General features: G+C 40.0%; 3 protein-coding genes and 1 long non-coding RNA gene across 4 annotated transcripts; all 4 read left to right on the forward strand.

The window, feature by feature from the left end:
* The first annotated feature begins 3,503 nt into the window (after positions 1 to 3,503).
* On the forward strand, positions 3,504 to 4,939 carry LOC148295212 (thioredoxin O2, mitochondrial-like). Its single transcript, XM_088252692.1, has 6 exons — positions 3,504 to 3,803; positions 3,923 to 3,985; positions 4,083 to 4,133; positions 4,247 to 4,326; positions 4,487 to 4,531; positions 4,841 to 4,939. The coding sequence occupies exons 1-6, from the start codon at positions 3,560 to 3,562 to the stop codon at positions 4,937 to 4,939; spliced, it is 582 nt and encodes a 193-aa protein (XP_088108818.1). The 5' UTR covers positions 3,504 to 3,559.
* A 2-nt stretch (positions 4,940 to 4,941) lies between these two features.
* Positions 4,942 to 6,645, forward strand: LOC148295213 (uncharacterized). Its single transcript, XM_088252689.1, has 2 exons — positions 4,942 to 5,822; positions 6,001 to 6,645. The coding sequence occupies exon 2, from the start codon at positions 6,001 to 6,003 to the stop codon at positions 6,643 to 6,645; it is 645 nt and encodes a 214-aa protein (XP_088108815.1). The 5' UTR covers positions 4,942 to 5,822.
* LOC148295214 (uncharacterized) lies at positions 5,816 to 8,256 on the forward strand. The gene is made up of 4 exons (XM_088252688.1): positions 5,816 to 6,895; positions 7,015 to 7,152; positions 7,242 to 7,662; positions 7,747 to 8,256. The coding sequence occupies exons 1-4, from the start codon at positions 6,726 to 6,728 to the stop codon at positions 8,011 to 8,013; spliced, it is 996 nt and encodes a 331-aa protein (XP_088108814.1). The 5' UTR covers positions 5,816 to 6,725; the 3' UTR covers positions 8,014 to 8,256.
* A 1,143-nt stretch (positions 8,257 to 9,399) lies between these two features.
* LOC148295215 (uncharacterized) lies at positions 9,400 to 10,293 on the forward strand. The gene is made up of 2 exons (XR_015835033.1): positions 9,400 to 9,891; positions 9,996 to 10,293. It is a non-coding gene; the product is annotated as an uncharacterized LOC148295215 (long non-coding RNA).
* The last annotated feature ends 935 nt before the right edge of the window (positions 10,294 to 11,228 follow it).

Genomic DNA, 11,228 nt, shown 5'->3' on the forward strand with positions numbered 1-11,228 from the left:
TACTTTGTCTAAAAGAAAAGGGTATTATAGTAGTTTCTGCCGGTATAATTAGGTGATCTCCTACCTAGTCTTTATAAACTACTAAATCCATCAAAATCCATCCACCCCACCCCAACCCAACCCAATTGCTTTAAGTCTATGCCATCTCCCTCCCTCCATGGGATGTCCTAATCAAAAGGGTTTTAATTTTAATGTCAAGTATGGTGTTCTAGAGCAAGAAGTTGGTGCAACGTCTATGACCAAAATTAGTTATGAACTTGCCACAATCTTTAAATAATTTTATAAGATAATATAACTATATATGTTTATATAATGCTTGTGACTTGTGACTTAGACTAATTGGTTCATTACCAAATCTAAGTTAGAGCATCTTGGGTTTTACCACAATTTTTAAAGAATTCTATAATATAATATAACTATATATGTTTATATGATGCTTCTTATGTTATGGATGGATTGATATTGACCCAACACTAACCCAAAATTCATTTATGATTTACTAAACATGGAAGGGAAATATTTGCACCCGTTGAGCTTTACATTTCATGTGGTCTTCTTCACTAGGCATATATCACATTTTGAATGCAAATGTGGTTGCTGAATTTGGTTACAACAATTTTATTTTTTTCAAAATGAAAAAACTATTGCACTTACACAAAAGTGTGAGAGTTTTAAAAGATGTAGTGTCGGAAAATCTCCCTATATGATGTCCTGTATTTCTTAAAAGATGGAAGTGTTGAGAAAATCTCACTTTTGCTCAAATTTTATTGGGAGCTTCACTAATATACCCAAAATAGGAGCTGAATTTATATAAATAAAAAAACCCATATAGAATGCACTTTAGAAACACACCCAAAATCCATTTATTATATAACAAATTGGTGTTGAAGTTCCTATAAATTACAGCACTGCCACTATCAAGCCCAACAGAAAAAAAACTCAAAAAACACCCAAAACAACCTTAGCCCAATTTTATAAAAAAGCCCAAACATTTTACCATCTCGAAAACCGTAACTTTTGTCCAAAAAGAAAAAGAAAACCGTAACTTAACTTCTAGCATGCGCCTTCATTAAACCATCTCTGCAAAACGTCTCTTCATTCACTGTCTTCATCAAAAGCGTCTTCATCGTCTGTCCAATCCGAAACTCCATAACCACCACCAAGCTTGATCTACTTTCAAAAACAAACACGACACTCTGACCTCCACCTACAAAACAAGACAATATTTTAGAGAACAATTTCAACAAGAAAACGCTTCAAAGGTAAGACATTTATAAACCAAACCTTTACTACAATGTTGATTAATTGCTATAAAGTTCTAGTCTAGGGTAATAACAATATTTTAGATTCAAATCAAGGATAAAATCTTGTAACTATATTAGATTTCACTATTGGACTGACTACATAGGACCATAAAATAGTCAGTAATTTAGTCGCTAGTTTACTGTCATGTTGATTAATGGCTATAAAGTTCCAATATAGGGCAATAACACTACTTGTTTCCTATGAAATCCTATTTGTAATGCATGTCTACCACTATAAAGTTCTAGTATAGGGTAATAATACTGCCTGTTTCCTATGAAATCCTATTTGTAATGCATGTCAACCACTATAAAGTTCCAGTATTTGGTAATAACACTGATTGTTTCCTATGAAATCCTATTTCTGATGCATGTCTACCACTGTAAAGTTCCAGTATAGGGTAATACACTGCTAGTTCCCTATGAAATCCTATTTCTAATGCATGTCTACCACTGTGAAGTTTCAGTATAGGGTGTTAACATTGCTACTATCTTGTTTATACTACTATGTCATGGAAGTATATTGTTAATACTATGTCATAGAACTATCTTGTTAATACTACTATGTCATAGAAGTACATTGTTAATACTATGTCATAGAAGTACATTGTTAATACCTTGTCATAGAACTACCCGAAACATAATTCCTGCCTCTTGAAAAGCAAAAGAAGCCATGACCTCCTCCTCATCCATATTTTAACTAAAAAATATAGGGAATTTACCTAATTACGTGTGAGGAGAAAGGTCCATGGAGGCATGCAATTATGATATTGTAGTCATCTACTCATCATCCAAACATAATTAGCCTCTTCAGTCTTTGAATAAAAATAGGAGCCCTTATCCAATCATGGCGTTGTTATATGCTCCTTCAATCTTTATCAGCATAAGTGGTCTATCGATACAAGAGCGAGATACTGAAGCCAAGCCTCTTATTTGAATATTTGATATAAAAATAAAACTAAAATTATAGATCATATTGTAAATCCTATTAGAACTAACACAAATAAGCAAGCAATCCTCATTTTTTAAAATCAATTTATTTTATCACAAATTGTGAAATCCAAAACTAAGGAAAAAAACCAAAGACATATTCAAATTAATCACAAAATCGCAAAGAAACTGCTCAACGAGCTTCGAATTTCGGCGATAATCAAACCGGATCATACCAGTATGATTCGGCTGACTTTGAAATGGTCTCTTCGTTCTTCTTAAGCCCGTCCATGTGAGCCTTCTCTCAGATATGGTGCAGCATGTGGCCATGAGCGTATGAATAAAATTATGGCTCAAAAGCTGTGGGTGTGGATGAGGTATCTCCTTCAACCTTTCCTGCTCGTGAATCGAACGAAAACATGAGAAAATGACGTCGTTGAGGACACTGATGATGAAATTGAGGATTGAAAATTCTAAATGGAGAAGAGAAATTGAAAGTGAAATGAACGAAGAGGAAGATGACGAACCTACGTCTTGGAAGAAGAGCCGATAAGAGCGTTGGCTAGAGCACCGAAAGGATTGGCGGAAGAAGATGAGCCTGGAACCGCACAAGCTACTCCACCAGTCATGAGCTCACGCATCATGATGGTCGATGTTCTTCTTCTTCTTCTCATTCCTCTTCAATCCGCAAAGTAATTGTTATTAAATAAAAGATAAAAAAGAATAATTTTTAAGTCGGTTGGGTTGAGATTTGAGAAAAAGTAGCAATTGGTCTTTTGGGGATACCAACTTTTATGGCTTCCAGGTTTTTTGTTTTTTGTTTTTTTCACATGCTTTTATGGATTCCACGTTTCTTTGAAGAAGGTGAGCTGGCGATCATGGGTTTTTCTATATACTTCATGCTAAAAGGGTAAAATCATAATACAATATAAGCTAATAGAACACCTGTCAATTTTTGGGTTTTTTTTGGGTGTATTTATGGGTTTTAAATGATGTAGGGTTTATTTATAACACTAGTGTTAAGAATGGATATATAACTAAATTTCTAAATTTTATTTAACTTTGTTCTCTTTTATTGACATGGTTGATTATTTAGAATATAAATTTGCCCGAGCTTCGATTAGGTTTCAAGATTTAGATTTTGACTCGAAATATATCTGGACCATGGACACAAAAGCAAGCCTGCCTGGGTCTTATTGTTAGCTGTGGGCCTCCAACTGTGATGGCTCATAGCCCATCTACCTCCTATTGATCTTTTTTGGTTCTTGGAAGACCCGTTTTGATTCTGTCTTAAACCCCTACGCAAAGAAACGAAGCGAGACACAAAAATGGCGAGGAATTCTGGGGTTCTGGCGCGACAATTGCTTGGCAATCGCAACAAGCTCTGCGCAGCTCTTCTCAATCATCATCACAAGCTTCCTCCTAATTCTTTCCATACCCTAGCTTCAATCTCAACCACACCATCTTCATCACACACAACCCCTTCCAATTCCAAACCCTTCTCCAAGTCCGTTCATCACTTCTCGAACCCTCATTTTCTGCAACACCGAACCCTCTCATCACCCTCAGGCACTCCTATTTCTGTTTGTATTTTTGTTTTTGGTGTTTCCATTGTTTTCTTTTCACAAAGGTTTCATTTTTTTGGTTTTGTAATAGCTCATTAACTTGAGTTGATTATTGAATTTCAGGACCCTCAAAAATTGTCCCCATTAGGACAGAGAATGAATATTATAGCGCAATTGACATAGTTCGAGGTATATTTACTTGGGTTTTCTCTGTAGTTGCTTAGTTTTAAGAAAAGTCATAATTTTCATACAATTTTTACTTATTTATTGATTTTCAATGAGATAGATGAAGCTTTGCCAGCACTCTTCTACTTCACTGCAGTCTGGTGCAAGACTTGTAAGTTTCTGAAGACTTTTACTTTCATTAATGAAGTCATTTACAGCAAACAGTACCTTGTTTATGCATTTTTAACTTATTTTTGGTACTTTGGTATTGCTCTTCTTGTGCAGGCAGGTTCATATCTCCAGTCATTGGAGAGTTGAGTGAGCAATACCCACATGTGACAACATATAAGATTGACATTGACGAGGTTCGCATTAGAATTTAGTTTTCTACAAACTGGGATAATTTTTCTGGGAACCATTTTATTTCTTTTGACTCAATTGTTGTCAATTGTGCAAGATAATGAAATCTAGTATCTTGTTAATTGTTTTTATTGTTAAACCTGACATTGTTTATTCTAACTATAGAAAGGCCTTGCAAACACTTTGCGCAACCGGAATATTTCCTCTGTGGTAAACGATTTGCTCCCTTTTCTTTTGTTTGAATGTAATTGTCCCCTATTGAGCTTTACGGTTCTAATTGCTCATGTGTATGACCTTTGGTTTTTAGAATGTTGGTCATCTATAGCTTCTTTTATTATGGCTTGGCACCCGTGGGCTGTTCGTTTTAGCATGCCCTTTGAATGGATTATAATTACTACTGTGGCTTCTTAGTGCATTCTCTATGTTTCATCTTGGATAGTGTTAAAACAAATTCCTTTTGGTTTGTGGTCTGAAGCTTTTAAAAATTAGATACTTTGCCATGTGTGCATTTTGCTGCAGCCAACATTCCAATTCTTTCAAGATGGGAAGAAGGTAGCTGAAATTATTGGTGCTGATGTTGCACGCCTGAGGAAAACTTTTGGAAAACTCTACAAGTAACTCTTTACTACGTTGCATTTCACCTGTGTGCTTCCTTGTATTTATGAATACGGTCATTATATTGATGCCTATTAATTTTTTATCGTTCAAGTTTTTGCCAACTATGATAAATTGTATAGCTCAATTCTGTATTAACCCCTATCGTAGGATTTTCTTTTCATGGGGGTATGTATCTTAAACAATTGGTAAGCGCTCTGTCGTACAGAGGGGTGACGCTAGTGAGAGTCAGGTCTGCACGTTCGGCACGTAGGGTGCCGAACAGTAGGCGTGACGTCAGTACGTGTTGTTGCGTGAGGCCCCCGACACGTTCGGCACGGTAGGTGTGACGTTAGCAAGTTGTCTCGCGAGGTCCCTTGCACGTTCGGCATGGAGGGTGCCGAACGGTAATTGTGACGTCAGCGAGTTGTCTCACGAGTCTCCTTGCACGTTCGGCACATAGGGTGCCGAACGGTAGGCGTGACGTCAGGGAGTTGTCTCGCGAGGTCCCTTGCACGTTCGGTACAGAGGGTGTTGAACGGTAGGCGTGACATCAGCGAGTTGTCTCGTGAGGTCCCTTGCAAGTTCAGCACGAATGGTGCTGAACGGTAGGCTTGACGTCAGCTTTGCCACGTGTCAGGATAGTCGAAGGGTTTTTTGCCACGTGTTAGGAGAGTAGAAGGGTTTTTTGCCACGTGTCAGGAGAGTCGAAGGGTTTTTTTTGTGTGGGAATCGAGGCGTCGTTTAAGTGGGGTGGTTGGGGGCAAAGGGTGATGGTTCATATTCCGAGGAATGCTTGGAAGTGGAGGCACTTAGGAATTTTCGCAAGATTTTGAAAAGGAGCTTCAGGCAATTTCCGGTCAAGGCAGTGCGATTTTCGACCGCCGCCTGTGGTTGTCATAACAACGTATGACTTGTTCCCTTCGTTCATTTTGGATTGAAGTGCACCTTTTTGTTGAGTTCGTGTATGAACTTTTCATTTTCATATGAACGTGCATGAACTTGATGAACATTGTAGAACATGCCTAGGGAACTTGTTTTCAATCTTCGCATGCCCATTAGTTTCTGTATTTTTGTGTTTGTAGATGTCTGATAACTCTGAGAGAAAAAGCCAAAGTCCACCAAGTACCCATTCCTTCAGTGGGGAGGACTTGGAGAGTGATAAACATGACGAAGCCTTGGGTTATGATAGGGAGAGTACTGAGTCTGAAGGCTTGGTAGAGGGTTTGATAGTGGAGAAGAATAGGTCTGGGGGAGAAGCGCAATCAGTAAGCTCTGGGAGGGAAGCTTACAAGGAGATGCAGTGGAACTATACTGCCTTAGAGGCCGTGGCCAACCGGGCCTTGGGGATAACTCAGGCATTAGAAGTATGTTCAAGTGGGCGGGGGAAGCCGTCAGGGTCTGGGACGGTAGTGGTGGCCTCTGGTGGTGTGAATGTGCAAGTGGGGGTTCCATTGTCGAAGAGGAACAAACTTACTCTCTACGAGTTGGAGCAGCTGAAGGGTGACTATATGATCTCTGATTGTGTGGGGTTGAGGCCGCCAACGTCTACAGAAGCAGTGAGGTACCCCCCTGAAGGTTGTGTGATGATGTTTTCAGCCATGTATAAGTTTGGGCTGAGGGTATCGCTGCATCCTTGGGTGCAGATGATGTTGGCAAGACTGGGTTACGCTCCTAGGCAGTACAACCCCAATTTTTGGATCATTTTGCATGGGGTGTATATAGCTTAGTGGTTGGCCAAGCGTAGCGAGCCATCCTTGGAGCAGTTCATGCATCTCTACTCCGTCTCCAGGCAGCAAGGTAACTTCGGATGGGTGCAGGTTTATTGTCGAAAGGCAAAGGAGAGAGGGTACTTCATAGGGTAGCCCCCAACGTCGCAGAAGACGTGGAGGAACCGGTGGTTCTTTACCTTCGACGATTGGGATTGTTGGTCTGGGAAGACTGTCAACAGACACGTGCCTACCCAGTTTCAGTCCATAGGTCTTTGATTTTTCTTTTGCTATGTTTTAACTTGCTTTGGTTGTACAAGCTTCGGTATGTGTCTTGATGTGTTCCGAGGGTTTGGGAACTTATGGTTTTCTTTTTTGTTCTTTGTGCAGGCTCAGTGAAGTGCAGTCCCATCTCAAAGAAGGAGGAAGAGGAGATAGAGTTGGTGAGAACTCTGGTCTCAGCGAAGAGACGGGCGGCGAGGAACATAGTGATGCCAACGCTTCTTCTGGAGTCTGGGCTTCTGCAAGGTAGTAAGTTTGTTTTGTTGTTGTTGTGTGGTTGTGTTTCTGTGCATCCTGTGTGGGAGCTAAAGTCTGTTATGTTTTGTGGGTTGTAGTGGCATGTGTGCCGAAGAGTGTAACTTCGGTAGTAGAAGGGTCGCCGAAGGTGGCAAGGTGGATGAAAAAAAGAGGCAGCAGAAGCTTAGAGAAAAAAAAGAGAGGGAGAAGGCCCTTAGGGCCAAGAAGGCGAAAGAGAAACTGGCGAAGGGGCTAGCCAACACGTCCGAGGAGGCGGAGGGGCGTGCTCTTGAGAAGCGGTGGAGGGATGGTGACGAAGGGCTGTCCGAGTTGGACAAAAGGCATATGGGATTAGAGACAGTTATCCATGACGTCATGGGTAGAATAGAGCTGCCACCCTGTGATCTAGACCCTTCACCGAAGCTACCGCTAGGCCTAGATGAGCTGTTCCCCGAGGGCCCAGAGGACATAGACTTCACCGTGGTTCGGCGGCAGAAGTCAGTCTTGTTTGTTGCCAACGTGAGTATCCTAGTGCCTTGGTGAATTTTTTGTGTTGTTTTTTTTAAGCTAAGTCTAACTAATGAGGATGATGTGTGTTTGCAGGCCCTAGCCAGGGCACAGAGAGAGGTGGCGTTGGCCAGGCGCCATTCAGAGTCAGCGAAGGCTGCTACTACCGAGGCTCAGGCTTACATTCGAGAGAAGAATGCCCTGCAGTTGAAGGTAGGGCGGTTGGAGAGGGAGCTGAAGAAGGTGTCTCGCCGACTAGAGGCTGCCGAGGAGGCCAGGGTGGAGGCTGAGAGAAAGAAGGCGGAGGAGCTGGCTGCGGCTTGTGCTCAGGCAGTAGAGAAGTACAAGGTTTCTGATGAGTAGATTAGATTAAAAAAGAATATTGTTTGTATAAAAAATAAAAACAAAAAAAAATTTAGGAAATTAAACATAGTAGAATTTCGACCAAAACAAAAAGAACAAAATTGTATTGTCGGGCTGCTAAAACAACTTAACAAGTCCATATGGCAGAGTGGTATAAATTTTGCGACAAAAGAGTTTAGCTTTTGGTGTGGATAATATGATTTTTATTTTTATTTTAAAATTAAATCGAGATGAATTTGTGTAGTTGAGTTGTATTTTATATTTCAATTGTATGTAAGTTAAATGATGGTTAAAAGTGAATTTTAATAAAAATAAAAATGTGAATTTTAAGTGTTTGAGTGATATTTAAGCAGTATAGCCGATCGGCTATACCTTTTTGGAAAAGAGTATCACCTTGACGTTATACATTCGAGACCCTTTTTAATTTTTTAATTCTTAAGCGTATAGCCGTTCGGCTATACATTATTAAAATTTTGAAGGCTATACTTCAGTTTTTATTTATTTATTTATAAAATAGTACGACCGAGAGGCTATACGTTTTTTAATTTGTTTATATTTTTATTTTAAAGCGTATAGCCGTTCGGCTATACGTTTAAAATATTCTTTAAAGCGACTTATTCAGGTCAGTGACTTACTGTTGTCTTTGATCTCTCTCTCTCTTGTTGGTCATGGACTCAAATCTATTACTCTCTTTAAAACATTGGAAGAGAGATGTTCTAGCTTAGTTAAAACATTGGATTCTGCAAAGCAAGAATGATTTTAGAGAAAAGAAAAATACGAACAGGTCATATCAAAGCACAAGGCTGATGAAGATCAAGCTACTTCTGTTGAAGCAAGCTCAGTCTGCTCAAGAGGAGGCTCAGGACTGGAAACAAAAGCTGCTCTAGAGAAAGCTGCAGTTGTCCAAGAACGTTCAAATACGGAAACACAAAAGAGAGAAGATGCTTTGAGGGAAGAATTTGCTACTAGTTTGGCTGAGAAGGTGATCCTCTCTCTCTCTCTCTCTCTGTGGACAGTGGATACTAGTTGACTTGTTAAGAGTGATCTAATTGTATTGTTCTGATTTACTCTTGCAATTGTTAGTTGTTGTGAGTTGGCTTTATGTTAAAAATATGCAGAAAACTCAACACCCACCAGCTTAGTTCTGCCCTGGCTTTATGTCTCCTCCATATTAATTCTACTCTTATTATCACAAGTGCTTTCATGCATTAGGCCAATGCCAGTAAAAAATTCGATGATTCATATGACATTTAAGGGCTGGTGAGGACAAATTAATATCAAATGATTGTTGAGTAAAATTAAAAATAATTTTTTGTTTTTATTTTATTAATTTTTCTTCATCTTTCATGCCCTTTTGACATGTTTTCTTATCTCTTCACCCCCCACCACAAAAGAAGAAGAAGAAGAAGAAACTCTGAAAAATCGACCTAGGCGGCGCCTAGGCGCTAGGCGGCCGCCTCAGCGGCTCCTAGGCGCTAGGCGGCCGCCTCAGCGGCTCCTAGGCGGCTCCTAGGCGCTCCTAGGCACTAGGCGGGAGAACACTACTGCAAGTTCACCCTAAACGTTAGGAGTAGGTGCCAGGGAGTTAGGCGGCGCTTGGGCGCCCGCCTAGGTGGCCTGGGCGGGTTGGGTGGCTGCTTCTCTACTCTTCTCGACCCAACCAGTGGCGGCAAAGGCTTCTTCTTTACTCGTCAAAGGTATCTTTGAATTTTTCTTCTTTTCTTTGTAGCTGATGCTGGGCTCACCTTATTTCAAGGGCGCGAAAGAGGAGATTATGGAGGCAGAGAAAGATGAGAGACGATGGAGGTAGAGAGAGATGGGAGGTGATGGAGGCGGAGAGATGAGAGATAAGCGAGGATAGGGTTCGTCCAAAAAAAGGTGAAGATAGGGTTAGTGAAACACAGCGTTTCACTTATGGGCTGCTATTTTAACTGGTATTTTCAGTTGTATTGAAGAAGAGTGACAATAATGTTTAATTACAGGAGGAATATGTGCAGAGCGCAACTGCAGTTCTTATGGTAAGGCCCTTTGCTCAACTTCGGAGTCCCGCGTTGACAGGCTTCCTTCAAACACACACTGAAACATCATCCCAGCAACTCCTGCGCTAGTCATTCTATGCTTCTCTCTTCTCTGAGTCTCTTACGTATTTATGTTAAGGCTGGCTATGAGCAAAGAGTAGCTAAGTGTTTGTGTATGGCTGTATGTTGTATTTGAGTGTGTTGAAACTTGTGCATGCTTTCTAAAGCATTTATATTGAAGTGGAGATTAATGCATGATAAATTAAGTGTGGGTGAAATCGAGAAGTATCTTTGTGCTATTGCTCCTACGTACCCTTGTTGAACTCGAACAAGTTTAGCATGGTTCTTGCCAAAGTAGGGAGGAAACTAAAACAAGGTAGAATGAGAGACAAAAAGGAGAAGTGGTCGACTTGGCCTTCTCTTTTGTGGCTTGGCTTTGGTATCCAAGTATTAATTTGGTGGGGTTTCAGGTTGTTAGCATAGATTGATCCGCAAGACGTTACTTACCTAACTAGTTATTAGAAGCTCTGTTTATTTTATTGTTAAGCATGATTGGCGGTTAATGCTATGCCACTAAGTAACATAGGTCTGTGTCAAGCATCACTGTTCCGTTATTCAACCACTTAGAGTTGAGATGATGGATCTTTAGTTTTTACTCCAATTTTGTTTGTGAAGTTTCCATAAATTGCTCTTGCATTGCATATCTGCTTACCCTTTTCATCAATTTAGCATAAACTTTTATGTTGCAATAAGTTTGACACAGTGTTGATCTATTACACAACACATTAAACTTGTGGGATCACTGATTGTCTAACATGGTATCAGACGATTCTTTGCAAGTGATCCTAAGTTCTACCCGTGTTCTCCACTTCTTTGTTGGTTTGCAAGTGAAGTATGGGGCTGCACTTATATGTTTGTCTCTTTCTGGCCATACACTATTTGGAGCCAGTACTTGTCTAATACTAGGAACTTTGAATTAGTTAGAGAATTTAGATTAAACTTTTGCATTTTGTACTACTAGCACATATAACTATACATGAAGCAACAGATTGCACCTATATTTGCCATTAAGGTTGACTTTTGAATTTGATATCTTTGTAGTAGCTATAACCTCATTGGAGATACAACTGAGGCAAATGTTAATCTGTTTCTGCAGAGACACAAGTGAGAAGTGACATAATCTGAAACATAATAAGA

Source organism: Prunus avium, chromosome 4 (genome assembly GCF_965620075.1).
Source record: "Prunus avium chromosome 4, drPruAviu1.hap1.1, whole genome shotgun sequence".
Taxonomy (NCBI): Eukaryota; Viridiplantae; Streptophyta; class Magnoliopsida; order Rosales; family Rosaceae; genus Prunus; species Prunus avium.

Excerpts from the sequence above, each read along its gene's own strand:
- LOC148295212 (XM_088252692.1), top strand. The coding sequence starts at position 3,560 with ATGGCGAGGAATTCTGGGGTTCTGGCGCGACAATTGCTTGGCAATCGC. Across the intron at positions 3,986-4,082 it reads CGCAATTGACATAGTTCGAG|ATGAAGCTTTGCCAGCACTC; the intron begins GTATATTTACTT and ends TCAATGAGATAG. Across the intron at positions 4,532-4,840 it reads ACCGGAATATTTCCTCTGTG|CCAACATTCCAATTCTTTCA; the intron begins GTAAACGATTTG and ends ATTTTGCTGCAG.
- LOC148295213 (XM_088252689.1), top strand. The coding sequence starts at position 6,001 with ATGTCTGATAACTCTGAGAGAAAAAGCCAAAGTCCACCAAGTACCCAT.
- LOC148295214 (XM_088252688.1), top strand. The coding sequence starts at position 6,726 with ATGGGTGCAGGTTTATTGTCGAAAGGCAAAGGAGAGAGGGTACTTCAT. Across the intron at positions 6,896-7,014 it reads TACCCAGTTTCAGTCCATAG|GCTCAGTGAAGTGCAGTCCC; the intron begins GTCTTTGATTTT and ends TTCTTTGTGCAG. Across the intron at positions 7,663-7,746 it reads CAGTCTTGTTTGTTGCCAAC|GCCCTAGCCAGGGCACAGAG; the intron begins GTGAGTATCCTA and ends GTGTGTTTGCAG.